The following is a 17,291-nucleotide window of genomic DNA, read 5'->3' on the forward strand; positions in this document are numbered from 1 at the left end:
AACAATGACACGCAGTCATGTTTGATTATTTATTTGAGCTTTTGCATTCATTGGTAGCCGAACCCTATTTAAAACACGTCCATCCATCCATTGTGACTGTATACAGCAGGGGTCCACAACCACCGGGCCCGGGCCGCAGGAAGGACGTAAACTCACCTGATGATGCGACGGCGTAGCGCCATCGCCCCTGATTATGTTCCACGGACATACGTTAAGCAGTAAGAAAGGGGATCGATCGGTCAGGAAGAGTGAGGGCCATCTCCCGGAACGTGGGCTGTCCGTGTGTACGTGTAGCTTCGGTTACCGAAGCTACAATGGCGCACGCTCGGTCGCATCGGATGTCACCCAAGAGGAGGTTGTGTCTGACCCAAGGAAAAAAAAAAAAAAACACATTTTGGGACATTAAAATTAATTTGAAAAGAGGAATGCAATGACAGAAGAAGGCTGTTGAATATTTTAGTTGATACGCATTGCAGATGAGTGACTTGAGTGTCCTGCGATGACATTGAAATGGCAGCTAGAAAAAGTCAGGGAGAATCTTAACATATTGTCCCATTGCACAGTTCGATTGGAATTCCATGGTAAATATCACAACATGTCTTGATTCGTTTTACCATGAAAAGTGCTTCTTCCGAAAGTTGGCTTTGGTGATCACATGGTGAGCACCATCTTCCCGGTGGCCCCTCGAGATTGGATGATGTCATGGTGGGCCTGAGCAGCCCGGTCCAGTCGATACTGCTCACCGACAACCGGACGCAGCCGACCAGCTTCCATCCCGGCAAAGAGCAGCGCCGCGCACTCCTTCCTCTCCGCCTGAGCGAGGGGAAGAGCAAAATTCTACTCAGTGGACTGTTCAATGTTGGACCCAATCTTGACATCATTCTAACATGGTGACCAAAGGATGTTGACGTCTTGATATTAAATCCGACGAACAGTTTACCGGTGTGGCAGAGAAGAGCGACACTCCTATGATGCTGCTCTCTTTGGCCATTGTGTCTCTGGGGTTCATTTCGATGGAGCCTCTGGAGCCCACAATCTAAAGAAGAGAACAAGAGAACATATTTGGACATGGAAAAGGGAAGCGAGAGGCAGGAAAAGTCATACAAAGGAGCAACTCGAGGACGGGGACTCTTCTGTGAGCTACGGAAACCGCTGTGACGAACGATGCCACTGACCGTGACGCGTCCTCCAAACGTCAACATTTGGAGATCGCTGTTCAGGTTGATGTTGGACAACATCTCCACAATCACATCTACTCCTTGGCCTTCTGTGGCATCCTGAAAGAAAAGAACACACCCTTAAAACTAATGGCACACACCCTCATGCGATCCGATCAAGGACCCCTGTCAAAGATTTTGGTGATCTGCAGAGTCATATTATTAGAAACAGCTCTCAGGAGGGTCATATTAAGGCTCTCCGTCCACAGGAAGTGGAGGCCTGTGTGTGTGTGCGTGTGTTAGTGAGACGGTACCATAATTTTGCCGATATAGTCCTCCTCTCTGTGATTAAACACCAGGTGGGCTCCATTTTTGGCCGCATGTTCCATTCCCTGTTGGGTCCCGGCAGTTCCCATCACTCTGAGGCCCAGCATGCGGGAGAGCTGACATGTTGCCAGACCAACCTATGAACACCATTTAAGATCTTGTGTCTTTTTTTGGGGGGGGGGGATCAGGCATGTGAGAAAAAAAAAAAACGCTCTCACCCCTCCACTGGCTCCATGGACGAGGACGGTCTCTCCAGCCTTTACATGGGCCCTGCAACACCCCCCAAAAATACAACTCATTTCATTTGTCAACTGGGATGAAAGTACAAATCCATTCATTTTCTACCAAGTAAAACGCTTGTCCTCATTTGGGTCAAAGGTGAGCCGTGGCCTATCACAGCTAACGTTGGGCAAGAGGCACGATACGCCCTGGGTGCCAGCCAGTCGCAAGGCACATAGAGACTTATGGGTCTCGGGCTTAAGCGCTGCGCGTTTGTTGATATGGGATGGTGAGTGAAGCACGTGATTGGTATTCACCTTCTGCGCGCTACGTCACGGCCTTTGTAGGAACGCCCCCAAAATATCGGCGAAACAGGCGGCACCACCACCACATAAACATGTGACGTGGCTGACGGCACTCAAATATGGCGACGAGATTTCAATACTCGTGTTGATAGCCACGTCGGCTAAAAGGTTTGATGACCCCGAGCCAAGCCCATATCAGCTTGCCTTGACTTGCCACAGCATATCAAGTATTAAGTTTTACAAAGATATCGAGGCCGGCATCATCGGGCGTGTCTTTGCACTGCGTCTTACTTGTGAACCAGAGCTCTGTAGGCGGTGAAGTATGGGATGCCGATGGCCGCTCCCTGGCTGAAATCTAAAGAATCGGGCAACTTGTAGACGCTCTCATCTGCGGCAACGGCAAATTCCGCATAGCCTCCGGACTGGGTGGATGTGGTAAAAACACGATCCCCTGTCTGCAAAGCAACCAGACGGGAAAACATTAAAAAGTGGGGTTTTTTTATCTTCACCCAAAAAGACCATTGTCTGGAAAAAGAAGAAACCTTGAACCTCATTTAACAAACAAATAGGTGACAAATAGTTGATTCAAAAGTAGTAATCCATCAATTTGTTGTGTATAAATTATGCAATGAGATGATTAAATATGTATTCGGTTTCACTGTCGTAACGGCCCTCCGAAGGAGGACGTCACTCCAAAGTGGCCAATGACAAAAAAAATGAGTTTGACACCTCTGACATAAAGAATAATATACTGTAGTCAACCGCAACACACCGGCTGCAGCCATTTTCGTCTTCAACAAGACCAAACTCCACACAAAAATAAAATAAATCCTGTGCAAACATGCAAGGAAGTATAAAAATGGCTGACATGACTCCAATCATGGTGACTTTGATCAGGAGCGTGCATTTTTCATGTGGTCAACAATAAGCAGTCAACTTCGGCGGTAATGCGGATGCGTTCGCCAACCTTCAGTGCCGTGACGCCGTCGCCAATACTTTCGACCACACCGGCCACGTCGGTGCCAGGTGTGTACGGAAGTGGGGGCTTCCGGGCGTAGGTCCCAGCTCGGATGTAGGTTTCCACAGGGTTCACTCCACATGCATGGACACGGATTAACACCTGCACCGAAGCGCATTCATGCACAAAAGTAAAGCTTGCTCAGATCTTAACACAAGATGATGGTTTTCACACCAATGCCAGACTGAGGTCATTTGTAACATTTCTCTCCTTCTAGTTGAGATTTTAGCCATGAATGCATTTTCTGTTTGTGCTGCACCGCACCGATATTTTGCAACCCACTCTAAACAATTGAGCCAAGTTAATATAGCGGTTTGAAGCTGCTAACTTGCTCCAAAATAGAGACGCGTGAAAAATGTCACAACCGTCAAGTTTCACTGAATAACACACACTCAAGAGTATTTCGCAGCTTTCCAAATGTCTAATTAGCACAACGCATTTGTGTACACTCAGAGAGCACCTCGCGGAATGGTTCCAAAGTGCGTGAACTCCCTCGCTAGACTAACTAGTTCGTTGCACGACGTCAACTCTGCGTCGACTCACTTGTCCGCTTCCAGGCTGTGGAACTTTCACATCGGCGCACAGTTTGAGGACAGAAGGCTCTCCGAATTGACTCACTCGAATTGCTCTCATCACTTTGAAGCCCGACATACTGTACTGTACCTAAATGGCTCGATAACAGCCTGCGTTCAAGTCCTACCAGCCGCCACAGCGATTGTTATTGTACTGCATTACCGTAATCGGCCGCAAGCGAGCGGCGGTGGCCACCTTCAAAATAAAAGCTTTCAATTTTGGCATGCACGTCAGTGGCTTGGATTTAAAATACAGTAATGTAAAATTATTTCTTAGCGGCCAGGCAACGACGACTTCACCCAGGGAGAATGTCTCCAAATAGCACCAAGAAGCGTTCTGCAGAAAAAAACGTCAATGAAAACTCGACATCAATGACCAATATTTCACCAGATTTAACCAAAAAAAAAAAAAATTAAAAGATGACATTTCTTTATCCCGCAACCAGACCAAGGTCTAGTCTGTTTGCGGGATAACAAAAACTGATTTTTTATTTTAAATCGGGTGTAAAAAAAAAAGTCCAAATATCAGATGAAAAAGGCCATTTATTTTGAAATGTAACATCAGATCTTCACGAAAGTAGATAACTAGGGTGGCCGAGTGTGCCCTAGACCCGGTCTGGCTGCGGGATAAGACCCGCAACAACACATGCACCTAAGTGCGTCCGATGACGTGTGCATCTCAAAATTTTGTTTTCATCCAAAATACAACAAAATGACTAGAACACTACAATAACTTGCTCTTCATTGGACAGCCCCCTTCTGTTAGATTGGAATTTTTTTTTGTGCCCATAAAAGTTTATATTGTCACACAGCTGTCAAATAGCTTGCCTTCCAAAATGGGGTTTAACCAGGACAGGTGGTGCAAAGAGAAAGAAGAGCGAGCAGAGAACAGTTTATTGACAGGCAAGAGAGGATAGATATTCTGGTCTGAAAACACGACACAATTTAAGTGTTGGTTTAAAAAAAAAAACGTTTAATTTGTGATAAACTAAGCTCAAATGTTTCATTATTGGAAAAAAAAAAACAAGTAACACTAAGTCACGCATTTAATAAATGGAGATGGGGAACTGTTGAAATAGCCAAGAATCAAGTGTCATATCTAAACAGACTAAAGGCACATGTACGTTGATCTGAACTTCTCAAACCAGAGACCAAGACCAGGAACACGTGTTGAAACCTCATCCAGAACAGTTTGACCCAACAACTTGAACAAAACATTTCAGTTGACTATCTATACAGGGTCTGTCAAGTTCATCCCGTGTAATAGATCAAACTCACGTGCACTATATTCCCATTCTGGCTCTCTCATTGAATGGACTGAGGTCGATCACCACAACAGCAAGCCCTGCCTGCTTTAAAAATTATTCTCAGTTTCAAATAGCGACCTGGCTCAATGTTGAGCACGATCCGTGTCGAAAGAAACAGGCGGGGAGGCTGTTCAAGTTTCAATGTGACATACATGACCAGAGTCACAACGTTTACTGTTAAGGGACTCGGAAAGGACAGAAGGCGTGGCCTGGACTCAGACTGCAGCCCCGGCTCAAACTGTTGCGACGTGATGATGATGCTGGCTCACGCCTCAAGTCCGGAGCGCACTGAGTGGCGAAGGTTCGCAAGTGCGTGGGCACCGAGCGAATGTTTTGGGGTTTTCAAGGTCGCAAACGGTCACAAGGCCATTGACCAACAATTTAATGGTCTCATACAGTTTTTCTTGTTGCAAAAAACCTTTGAACGTATTCCAAATTTGACGACAAGAAAAATGTTTGCGACCATTAAGTGTTTGGGAATGTTTAGTGAAAGTCTTTGAGACTGTTTACAACATTGTACATACCCTGACAAAAAAAAAGTTTGCAAGGTGCACGCGCACTTGCAAAGCTTCTTCAGCCCTCAGCGAAACCTTAAATTTGACGCCGTGGTTTTTACAATTGTGTAAAAATGACAGCGACCTCCTCGTTCAGTGCAGCACTTCCAAGTCGGCTGTCGGGTTTAGATGGTGGACTTGGAGAAGGAAACTTTGAGATGGTGATTCCCGCCCATGTCATAATTATGAAGATCCATCAGAGTCTGGATGGCCTCCTCCACTGACGACATCTGGATCAAGGCCATCTTACGGTCCCTGGAGGAGGAAGAAGCACAGAGTCCAACGTGATGTCAAAACGAGGCGCACTAACACTGGACTTAATCGACAAGATTCGGTTATGGGGCTCCTAGAGACATGTTCAGCGGAGAGATCGGTGCTGTTGAACGGTCTGCGACTGGATGGATGTAAGTCTTGAGGAGCCGACGATGAGAAGAAAGGAGCGCGGAGCGCCGATGCGGATTTGGAAATGGGAGTCGCGGCTTGGAGTTTGAAGTGGATTACGTGGGACAGGAGAAGTGAACTCATCTCTTTTCGTCAATGGACGCTACAGCTTTGTTGTTTGCTTTCAAAACTTAGCTTGTAGCAGACGTGTGCACATTTTTCAGCATAACGTCTCTGATCCACTGGTGAAAGGACACTTTGATCCTCTCCTCTTTCATCTATAACTGCTTCAGACAACAAAGTGTATGCAGAAAAGTGATGAAGATTGCACGACTGTTTGTGTCCTATGTGTTGTGTTGTGTTATTTTTGTTATTTTGACTTCAAAATGGCGCCGCGAGAGTGGCTGCCTTTCCAGCAGCTCCTATATTTTGTTGTTCTACTTCTTCCTTTCATATCTTTGCTGCTGTGAATTGGGAATTTTTCCATTGCGAGACTAATAAAGGTTTTCTTATCTTATACAGGGCGGTATTTGCTAACTGCTATTTGCTAACTGGGGGTTCCGTATCTTGCTCAAGGATGCTCAGACATGGTCACAAGGGTTGAAAATCGAACCCCCCGACCACTTTACTACTGAGCCATGCCGCCCTCGACATCGCGTGAGTAGGCCTCATCTTTTTTTGCGGCTTTGGAATACTATGCAGGACAAATAATGACCTCTGAAACACCGGTGAAAGGAAACTTTGATTCTCTCCTCGTTCATCGATAACCGCTTCTACCGAGAAGGCGTACCTTGGAAGAGTTGTTACAACTGTATTCTTGTGGATGTAAATGGTGCACGGACTACATGGAAATGGTAGTAGGCAAGGGATGGCAGAGGGATTAAAATTCAAGGGCTTCTCTTCTTACTGGAAGAACTTGAAGGCCTTGACCGACCCCCCGCTATTGGAGAACAAGAGACGCAGGTCGTCCTCTCCGATGCCGTCCCTGGAAAAAGACAAAGCGTTCGAGACAGGACAACGCAACACTGTCGCTCACACCAACAGTAAGAAAGCTTAAGCAAAGGCCCGCAAGGCAAAACACGAGCAACCCCCGCACTCAATCGTGACATTGTTAATAAAAACGATGAGCGTTAGTGGACCTCGATGAGCGGAACGTATCCCGCCGGGCATCCATAAAAGTGGTTCTCAACTATTAGCTCATGGACAACGAGCAAAAACGACAACAACAAAAAACAACACCACCAGTCACGATTCACGCGGTTTTGTCGTGCTCTTGGATTGGCTCTCATTCGATCATGCCGCAATACCACATGCAGGCGAAGCGAGGAGAGAAAAGAACGCTGGATTGTTGGAGCTCTACCGGATGTTGGAGAGATGAAGCGTCGCAGAGGGAGGAAAGATGTTCTGAAAGTTTTTGGATCCCGGCTTCTTGAAGCGATGTAGCGGGGAGCCGGAAAAATCTGCAAAGTAAGCGCACGTGACGTCTTCCGGGGGCCAGCGAACGCTGCGTGACGCGAGCGCGCTCACCTTTGGTTAGAAGCTGGTCGTCCAGCCCTTCCCTGGGCAGAGCCACAGTTTGATGTTTGGACAGTGTCACTCTCATCACTTTACCAAACACCTTCTGACCATTCAGGTGGCTCATGGCTACAGACAAAGCAGAGAAACATGTCAGTTTCTATGTGTGGGGGGGGGGTACGACGTAGACCGAGAATGTCAAATCCCGATAACGATCTTACTATGGAGAGCCCGGATCACCAACACTCACCCAGCTGAGCCTGGTTACCATCTGACAACTGTATTAAGGCGCTGTCCTTTTTATTGTAGAGGATCTTCACCCGCTGCACGTCGCCATAGACGCCTACACATATGGAGACACAAAGAGAGAGAGAGAGAGAGAGAGAGGTGGACCAAGACAGGGAGAGAGAAAGATAGACAGAGAGAGAGCACAGGATGTAGGAGAGCACGAGGACAGAAAAGACAGAGCAGGAGAGGAGGAGCCGACGTAGATTAAAAAAAAAAAAGAGGTGTGAAGGACGGAAGGAATTCAGTTAGTGCTAGAGAGACAAAGGATCAGAAAGGACAGGCTCTTCCCATCTGACTGCCACTTGAATACAACACTTGTAACGCTAGTTTTGGATTCGGACCGTCAACCGTGGCTGATTTATTTAGCATGTGTGTGTAAAGTAAAACAGAGTAGCCTTAAGAACATACGGTGAGTGGTGAAAGAGGAAAATGCCCTTTTCAAGGCGCAGCTGTGCTACTGGCACCAAAGCAGAAAAAGAGGCAGTGGAATTTTGGAGCGTCAACGTAGGGTGACGCATGTACAGTAATAATTTAAGAGGACAAACTGTAAGAGTGGGCTGGTTGTCGGCCGTTAAAATCGGAAGAACATTCATTTTGGGACAAGAGCGCCGTTTCACTGTTTGAACGGAGATAGGACATTTCAAATTGCGAAAGCGCGTCTTTCATACCATCACTTCAAAAGACACGGGAAGATTTAACAATAGAAGGGAATCATCTGATGAGACAATTGAGCGCAGCGAATTAAGAGTGAAGCAGCAAAATGCCACGAGGACTGCAATATCAGATCAATCTGTCTACATAACAATATATTGGACACCCACATATTCACAGTTCGGCACATGCCAATTCACCTATTTGCTGACACACATACAATATATATATATATAAAAAACATTTTTAAAATATATTTTTGTTGGGGGAGGGGCAGCATTTTGGGGTGGGGGGGAATTGAGTTTCTCCCCCGCCCCCCCGACATTTAATTTCATCTGCCGTCAATTATATGCAGATTATCTCTGCTCTGTCCGCTCACACCAAAAGGTCAGATTATTTGCTTCCTTTGTTTATTCCCTTCAATGCCATCGTTGCCACGCGTGCCTCGGAGCGGCGCATCGATGGGCTACTGTATATTTATCCGCGTTTACATTCCACTCCCGTTAGGGGATGTCCAATATGCATTCCAATTGTATTGACATTTCGAAGAGACCTGATTCTGATCTGAAGACATCTGATTCCGTGCGTTGGCTTTTTTTCTCTTTACGCTGCCCCCCCCCCCCAAAAAATCTGAATTTTGTCACCTGAGACATGCCTAAACAGAAATAAATAAATAGAGCGGAGAGTTTATAAAAAGCAGAAGCTATTAACGGACGAAATTTAGTATGCTGGTTGTATCAAAAGAAGGCCGAAAAAAAATTACTCGCATTATGGGTCAATTATTTGTTTGGACGTGCAGAAATAGAGCGCAAACGACCAACCATGCTACGATTGACCGCTGCCATTCACGGGGGGAGGGGAAGCAAATCAGCCTGCCAAGAATTGACAGCCACTGAAATGCATTCTGAAAAAATAAAAGAATACTTCCATAAACGCTGGAAAACTGCAAGTATGCTTCTCCCATGAAAAACGGGTTGGCTCGGGAAAAAAAAAAAAAAAAAACAGGCGGTGGGGTTAGGAATCCACAATGCTGCGAATCTGCGGGTGCCAAATGATGAATATGCGGGAGTCCGCTCTAAGTGTAACCACTTTCCTGATACAAAGATCTGCGTGCAAAATTGCTCCAGTATAACACGTTGGTGATTTACAGGAGGAATCTTTGTTCTCATGAGGTCATCGCTAAGGCCATCAGACCACCTCTGGAATTGCCAATCTTCTAATGCCGAGAGCGCAGTGAATACGACGAAAAAAAGCTTCGGTGTGTCACAATCGAACATCCACGACACCCGTGAAGAAAAAAGTCGAGCAAACCGGATAAACAGAGAGAGATAAACAGATTGAAAAGTAGAGAGTGAACATACCGAAGAGGGTAAAGAGACTTTGAGGCGTGACCATCTTTACAGAGAGAGAGACCGCAGAGTAGAGGACAGGAAGAGGAGGAGCAGAGGAGGAAGAAGAGGAGAGACGAAGGTAGAGATCAGACCACCCGGCATTGGACGAGGGGGAGATGATGGTTTCCATGATGATGACGATCAGAGCAAAGATTGTTTGGGGAGAGGTCGACAATGGCACCGGTCGGGTGAGACCGCAATTGACCAAAAGAAGGGGACATCCACGACAAAAAAATAAAAAAATAAAATAAAATAAAAAAAAACGGGGGCAAACATACAATAGGAAAGGATGCGTGGTAATAGGGAGGGACAAATAAACACGACATGCGGTCGAAGGGGCGGGAGCAGATAATGAAAGAAAAGAGGCGGCGGGAAAGGAGAAAGGAGAGGAGGACAAAAACCAAAGCAGAGGTCAGTCAACAGCATCAGTGGAACATCAACGGAGTGAATGAGTGCCGGCTTGATTCATTCAACAAACACACACGCGCGCACAAACAAAACCCTCAGGTGGGCGCGCACACATACTGCCGAATGAATTCATCCGTGTAGGAAAGACAAAACAAAACGAGAAAATGAACAAGAGGAAACCAATAGCGAGCGTAGATGAATGATAGATGGGTGGAATAGATCAAACCACGAGGGGGGCGGAAGTGGAAGTCAGTCTCAGGATATTGATTGGCAGGTGACAATCGGCAGAGACGGTCAGTAACGATACAACTTATGAAGCACGGGTATTTTTCGCTTTTCAAATATAAACGTGAATCACATGATTGGTAAACACATCTCACTCCTCTCAGGCTCTGGTGATCTGCCAACGACACCCTCGGCCACGGGAGATTTTTCATCCCTTCATGGTCTTGGGGGTCAGATTTTTCACTTCTTGCCAATGGCAATGCTAAGAGCTACTCGTAGCGTAGTTTCCAATAAAAGGGATTTCAAAGGGGGTGGCGGGGGTGTGACAGACAACAATGAAATTCTCTGTGAAGAACATAAACCCCAGTTTGAACTTGCTGCTTTTCCAAACGCTCAGGTCGCTATCAACAAGCCAGCAGTGGGCGCTATATGACAGATGTCAACACATGGCCTGTCGGCGCTAACGTTTTTTGCAAAATCAAATCTGTCAATTAACTCATTCAGTACCAGCCAATTCTGGACCATGTCTGAAAAGACGTTTAAATACGTCTTTGGGAGTGAATGAGTTAAGGGAGCTACTGCTTCATCAAGTGTTAATTAGCTTCAATTAAAAGAAAAAAAACGCCCACAGAAGTTTAGGGGGGGCATTTGAAAGCAGGAAAAGAATCTGACTGAAATTGGAATGGGAGCAAGACAAAAACTGAGCACTTCCAGGGATTTCAAGGACAGCGGAACCTCTAAAATCAAAGGCCCGTACCGTTGTACTTTTGGTCAGCCAAAGAAAGTCCCGTCAGCCTCAGCATGGGGCCGGAGAAGGAGGAAAAGTCAGACTCATTCCGTGTGTCTGCCCAAAGAGTCACTTCCTTTTACAGTTTTGCGAGTTCTGACATTTTATCGTTGACGGTTAAATAACCGTTCACTTTTCTGCCAAATGTTCACGTTAAATTGTAACTTTTGACGATTTTTTGATAATGACCGCGGTTTAAGCAGACTGCGCTCAATTTTAGAGGTTCCACTATTCAAACAACGAGGCGGCAATGAACGCTGCGGTCGCACAAAGACGGTGACAAATGGGGACAGACATGTGAAAACCACCACTCCGATGTTAAGGCGCTCTCAAAAAGGGAAATAAACAAAGACGGACTGAAATAGTCGAATGAAATAGTCTCTGACCGAAAGGTCATTCAAAGAAGAGATTTTTGATATAGATTTAACAATTTTGTATGTGTGTGTGTGTGTGTGTGTGCTGATAGAAAATTGACACTTAACAGAAAACTAGCTCTAAAGTACAAGCATGCTAGTGTCCAGATAATCGTCTAATATTCATGTCTTGTATATGATGTTAATTTGTTAGGTTTACATTCATCCAAATATACAAACATTTGAGAAGACAAATTAAAGACATACTTAACCACATCCGGTTGCTCCCCAACACTAACAAAGACACGGCAAGTCGAATTGGCTCTCGGGAGAATGTGTGCGCTTCGTGTACCTCTTCGTTCAGGTTCGACGCCAGCAGCACTCCCGAAACTCCGGACCCCGACAGAGCGACACGTCCTGCGGCGGCTGCCGCGGCGGCGGCGGCGCTCAGAGGGCTAATGGCTCCTGTGAGCAAGCAGAATGCAGAATGCTTTAAAGCAGGGGGGGCTTGTGGAGGGGACTCCACAAAACAGGATTCATACAGGACATTCAGCAACAACGATGCAGACAGCGGGAATAGCGTAGAGTTGAACAGGCTCTGATCGAAGAAAGATCTAAAAACGTTCTCATCCCAAAAGTATATCGACAGCAAAGTAGTCATTGGAGGTACCTGCACCCTGCGAGAGGGAGAGAGAGGATGAGTAACCTGCCCCACTTGAGTACGACGCCAGCGCTCCAGACGGGGTACCTTCAAGAAAGCACACGTGCCGAATTGGACCACAAACGGTGATAGAACCGAGCACGGTTGGCAGTCGATAAAAGGAAACATGAGGCTGAGCAGGCGCCATTCCAGTTTTGACACAACGGTCACTAATGTCACAAAAATTAACTTATGGGTTGAGGTCCTGCTTCAAGAAAATACGGGCATGTATGCATTGTTTTGGGGGGGAAACTCAACGACTATGTACACTAGAACTCAGGTTGAACGAGTTTGAAAAATAATATATGTATTATAAACACACACACACGAACCTGCCGTGTTGATGCCTATGTTATCTAAGCCGTGACTTGGCCAGTAAACGTAATCGGACGTGGGCAAGAGCAAACGCAACATGACAACATTGTTGGAATTACCCAATAAAGAATGATCCTTGCTTGACTCTCCATCTCCAGTCGGTAGGTCTGGTCGCGTGTAATCTCGACTCTTGTCATTGTTGTATTTGACGTTGAGATTGACCAGTTTACTGAAATCGATCCTCAAAGTACAGCAAGAATTATAGATGTTCTGTCCATCAAGAGACTGTCCGAGGAGGAGACAAAAGACAAGACGGTGTTAGTGCGCAGGTGAACGGTCCTTGCAAACAACCGGGACGAAAAGCTGAAACTGATTTGGATTGCCCCCTGCGAACGTTTGAAGAAATGAAGAACTGAAGAACTTTTTTTGGGAAGGAAGATGATATTGTGTCAAGGTGGCCTGAGGTATCTAAGTTAACAGAAAGCCGTGTGTGATGAGCTTGGTGCTTCCTCCCACGACAAGCCTCGAATAACAGAACGGTGGGTTAACTCAGATGTAAATAACCAGGTGACGTACTGTAGAGAGAGGGAGGGATGGCACTACAATTAATAACTCTCTATTTAGAAACTATGCTCTGTTTTGGTCAAGGAACAAGGGAGCCGAACGTCCATAGTGCAATGTGTGAATGATACGCAAGCTAGACAAGTGCGCACAAATTACCACGATGCTATGCTACCGGTTACGAGTTTTAGAATCTTGCAGACCAACCAGTTTAGCCTGCTGGGCGTTGACAGGATCACTGAACTGCAGAAGGGCTTGAAATTGGTTGTTCTTGGTGAAGGTAATGATCTTCATGACCGTCCCAAACTTGCTGAATATCTGAAAAAGATTTGGAAAACAACATAAGCAATTTAGTCTTTTCTAACAGAGTCTTCTAACAAGTTTTATAATGAAGAGGTTAAGAAATGTTTTAATTGGCTGCATCTTAGTTTTTGACCCTAGAACGGATTCTATGATTGTAGAGTGGACCCCTTCCAACCCCCCATAGTCACGGTTCCCCACCTACAGGTGAGCATATTGGCAGATTTTTTTTCCTTCCTCAATTTTTCCCTGAATATTTGTGCTTGAGATGGTTCAAAACTTAATACCTGTTGCAGAACATCAAGAGTCACGGGATAAAACATGTTGTCGATAATAATACGCAGGACAGGACTGGGAGGCGGAGCAAGGTCCAGAACCCCGTGGTCTGATGATGGAGAACTCCCATCTTGGACCGCCGAGACCGCCTGGAGCACTGCCTGGGCTCTCTGGGAGAACAGAAGAAAATCCGACATCAGGCCAAGCCTTTCTTGTTTCCTCGAGCTGGGATTTTTCTCAACAATGCAAATACCTGGTTGAGCGCAGAGTCTGTTTTCAGTTCCTTATGGTTAGAGTACTGGATAAAGACGGGACTATTTCTGACCTACAGGAAAGAATCCACAGATTCTAAAATGCGTCGCCAAGCAAAAACCACATCTATTCATTCCGCCATCAAGTGTAGGAGCAAATGACACGAATGGATTTCAGACCTGCGGCGTCACAGCCGAGTAGTAGTTCACCATGGTAATGGCGGCTTCCGTTGTGCTGAGCTCCAGAAATGCCTTGGAGGAAACATTTTGTTGTCAGGCAAACATTTCACTTCACAGTCACCGCATGAAACCATGTTGTAGCGTATACCTGGTTTTTCCCCTTCAGCATCAATATATTGGTCACTTTCCCAAAGGGTAGTCCCAGTGCAATGACTTCTGTCTCTGATACTTCATTGGGAAGTTTTCTGATGTGAAGCACTCTGGATGGAGGGGACTCATCCAGACGCTGTTTCTTAGTGTCGCTGCCGTTTGCTGAACATGGACATAATTATTCAAGCATGTGAAACAAAAGTCGTAGTACCGAACAGTGCATAGAAATAAACTAGAGCAATTTCATTTCATTTTCAACAAGCCTGCTAGAAAGTCCAATCGGGATTCAGACCTCATCACAGCACAGAAACAGCTCTTATTAAAGTGCTACATGAGGTAACATTGAACACTGAAGCAGGGAATACGTCAACTTTCAATTTAAGAACGAAACAAAAAGGTTTTCTTACCCGTCATCGTGTTAGGGCTGCTACTGTACATATTGAGCTCATCCGAGCCTCTCTGGTGTGAAAAAGAACAGAAAAAATATGAAGCTACCTGCAAGGCTTTCATCAATGTAAGTGATGATCGATTTGTATCTGAAGAGGAGTAACCAAATCGCTCAGGCACATCATTATTGTTCAGTATTATTGTTCAGTCAAAAGGCTCAGATAGTAAATAAGGATGCTTGCCTTCACACCAACCCCAACATCACTGCAAAAGTGAAGAATGCATCGATAAGGAAAAGCGAGTCCCAACACATACATGTGCATGAAAAATAGAGCATACATCATATCATGTCATTTTTCACGTTTTACATCATATGACTTTATTTTTTAATTTCAGGCTAGCAACAGGCTTTCATTGGTCAGTTTGTAAGCACCTAATTTGTACTGAATAAAGCTATTTCCTAAATGTATGCCCTCTGTTACGACTTCTACTGTGAGCCTGTGATTAATGCGGCTAAAAGTGAAATCAATTGCGACCTTCTAATAAAACGCCAGCAAAATTAAAGTTAAGTCAACCATACTTCCCGGTTAATATCGATCTGGATATCAAATTAGGAATACCTACATTACAAATGACATTACCTCATGATACTAGCCCGGTTCATGAGTGGACTTAATGTTTAGCTAGCTGTCACCAGGTTCTGTAACAATGCAATATCAAGGTTTGCAGCTCAGCTAACGGCTAGCCTATCTGAAACCGAGAACGCAACGCAGCGTCCCTTCAGATGTCTCATGCGTTACGAAGACGCGTCCACAATCGAGGACATTTTACCCGTCCATTGCAGCTCTTTGTCCTCTTCTGTGAAACGTACACCGACGTCGAACAAGTGGAAGCAAAATGGGCGCCTTCTCATCAACAAGAAAGAAGGCTCCATATCGCCACCTTCTGCTTTGGAGGGTGGCATAACGTCATTTACATTTAGCCTTGACGGTACAGTACTGTAACAACTTTTGATGTTTCTCAAAATTCTACAGCCTCGTCATTGATCTAAGTTTATGTGTAAGAAACCAAACTCCGTTTTTTTGGTTTAAAAAAAGTCTATCTAATGTAGGATATTTCAAGAAAATGTATTTAACCGTTGAACGTGTTTAGTGGAATAACCCATTCAACCGCTCGAAGTAGGTATTTTATTGATCCTGAAGGAAATCATGGCACATGTGTATTCTTGAATTAAAAGAATATACAGTAATTATACATTCTCATTTCAAAATAAAATACCAATCTTTTTTGTAATCAACAGTTTTCCGAGACAGATTTTAATTTTGAAACCCCAATCACCACAAATGGTGATAATTATTAAAATGCTAATTTGGGTCAAAACCTAGCAGAATAACAGTTGACACGGCCACATTAATAGATAACATATTTATAAATAAGATTGACCATAAAATGGAAAGTGGACTTCTCATTAATGACATAAGTGACCACCTACCTGTTTTTGCAGTTTTTCATAATTATTTTGATAGAAAAGCTAAGTCAACAACTCGCATAACAGAAATAAGACTAAGAACCCAACGCTCCACCGACGCCTTTAAGCAAGACCTAGAAAAACAAAACTGGACCGAGGTCTATTCAAACGAAGACCCAAATACAGCGTTTGAAGTATTTCAGTCTACCATAATCTCCTTATATGATAAACATTTTCCATTAACTAAAGTCTCCAAAAAGTATAAAGACCCAAGTAAGCCATGGATAACGAAAGGCATAGAAAACGCATGTAAAAAGAAAAACAATTTATATAAATTGTTTTTAAAATTGAGAACTGAAGAAGCAGAAAAAAAATATAAGACCTATAAAAATAAACTAGTAAATATTATAAGAACCAGTAAAAGAGATCATTATCATGCACTATTAGAGCAGAATAAAAGTAACACACAAGAAATATGGAAGATACTTAACCAAGTAATCAGAAATAGTCCTAAAAAAATGGATTATCCAGAGTATTTTATCAAAGGCAAAAATACTATTTTGGAAAAAACTGCAGAAATAGCAACTGAATTTAATGAGTATTTTGTCAACATCGGCAGTAACCTAGCAAAACAAATTCCTGATCCAACAAACTTGTTTGAAATAGATAGATATGTAGAAAAAAACTCCTCCACGATGTTCCTTACTGCTGTAAAACAAGAAGAAGTATCAAATATTATAAAAACTTTTAAAAATAAAAAGTCAACTGATTGCTTTAATATTGACATGACAATAATAAAGCAGATTATAGAATATGTAGTGCGACCTTTCACGCACATATGCAACCTGTCATTCAAAGCTGGTATCTTTCCATCAAAAATGAAAATTGCTAAAGTTATTCCAATCTATAAAAGTGGAGAAAGACATCGGTTTACAAATTATAGACCAATATCACTACTACCACAATTTTCAAAAATATTAGAAAAACTATTTTCTCGCAGACTTGATAGCTTTATACAAAAGCATGCGCTGTTAAGTGAGAATCAATATGGCTTCAGGGAAAAGCGGACCACCTCAATGGCAGTTATGGAGTTTGTGGAAGCAATAGCCACTAATATAGACAACAAAGAATTTACTGTTGGGGTTTTCCTAGATCTAAAAAAAGCTTTTGACACAATAGATCACAGTATATTATTGAAAAAACTAGAAAGATATGGCATTAGAGGTGTAGCTTATAAATGGATAA

The 17,291-nt window shown here is 44.1% G+C and overlaps 2 protein-coding genes across 3 annotated transcripts; both read right to left on the reverse strand.

Annotated features, from left to right (window-relative positions):
- Positions 1–15: 15 nt before the first annotated feature.
- On the reverse strand, positions 16–3,761 carry cryz (crystallin, zeta (quinone reductase)). Its single transcript, XM_086129252.1, has 9 exons — positions 3,570–3,761; positions 2,976–3,128; positions 2,300–2,463; positions 1,703–1,754; positions 1,472–1,621; positions 1,176–1,277; positions 941–1,036; positions 615–813; positions 16–362 (listed from the first exon to the last, which is right to left on the reverse strand). The coding sequence occupies exons 1-8, from the start codon at positions 3,675–3,677 to the stop codon at positions 652–654; spliced, it is 987 nt and encodes a 328-aa protein (XP_085985378.1). The 5' UTR covers positions 3,678–3,761; the 3' UTR covers positions 16–362; positions 615–651.
- A 716-nt stretch (positions 3,762–4,477) lies between these two features.
- On the reverse strand, positions 4,478–16,612 carry LOC147194876 (polypyrimidine tract-binding protein 2-like). Of its 2 annotated transcripts, XM_086128302.1 has the most exons (17): positions 15,410–16,609; positions 14,821–14,842; positions 14,599–14,650; positions 14,190–14,353; positions 14,042–14,113; positions 13,864–13,935; positions 13,622–13,780; positions 13,242–13,352; positions 12,593–12,758; positions 12,129–12,206; positions 11,811–11,923; positions 9,656–9,689; positions 7,606–7,698; positions 7,368–7,484; positions 7,201–7,300; positions 6,748–6,825; positions 4,478–5,714 (listed from the first exon to the last, which is right to left on the reverse strand). In XM_086128302.1, the coding sequence occupies exons 1-17, from the start codon at positions 15,415–15,417 to the stop codon at positions 5,585–5,587; spliced, it is 1,569 nt and encodes a 522-aa protein (XP_085984428.1). In that variant the 5' UTR covers positions 15,418–16,609; the 3' UTR covers positions 4,478–5,584. The 2 variants fall into 2 exon arrangements, with proteins under 2 accessions (XP_085984428.1, XP_085984427.1); XM_086128301.1 differs by lacking the exon at positions 9,656–9,689 and having other exon boundaries at positions 11,726–11,923; positions 15,410–16,612.
- Between the last annotated feature and the right edge of the window lie 679 nt (positions 16,613–17,291).

This window comes from Hippocampus guttulatus, chromosome 14 (assembly GCF_054856545.1).
Source record: "Hippocampus guttulatus isolate MCC_2025c chromosome 14, RoL_Hgut_1.0, whole genome shotgun sequence".
Classification (NCBI taxonomy): domain Eukaryota; kingdom Metazoa; phylum Chordata; class Actinopteri; order Syngnathiformes; family Syngnathidae; genus Hippocampus; species Hippocampus guttulatus.

Excerpts from the sequence above, each read along its gene's own strand:
- cryz (XM_086129252.1), bottom strand. The coding sequence starts at position 3,677 with ATGTCGGGCTTCAAAGTGATGAGAGCAATTCGAGTGAGTCAATTCGGA. Across the intron at positions 2,464-2,975 it reads ACGGCGTCACGGCACTGAAG|ACAGGGGATCGTGTTTTTAC; the intron begins GTTGGCGAACGC and ends GTTGCTTTGCAG. Across the intron at positions 1,278-1,471 it reads ACTATATCGGCAAAATTATG|GATGCCACAGAAGGCCAAGG; the intron begins GTACCGTCTCAC and ends CTTTTCTTTCAG.
- LOC147194876 (XM_086128301.1), bottom strand. Across the intron at positions 14,651-14,820 it reads ATGTTGGGGTTGGTGTGAAG|AGAGGCTCGGATGAGCTCAA; the intron begins GCAAGCATCCTT and ends TTTTCACACCAG. Across the intron at positions 7,301-7,367 it reads CGACCAGCTTCTAACCAAAG|ATTTTTCCGGCTCCCCGCTA; the intron begins GTGAGCGCGCTC and ends CTTACTTTGCAG.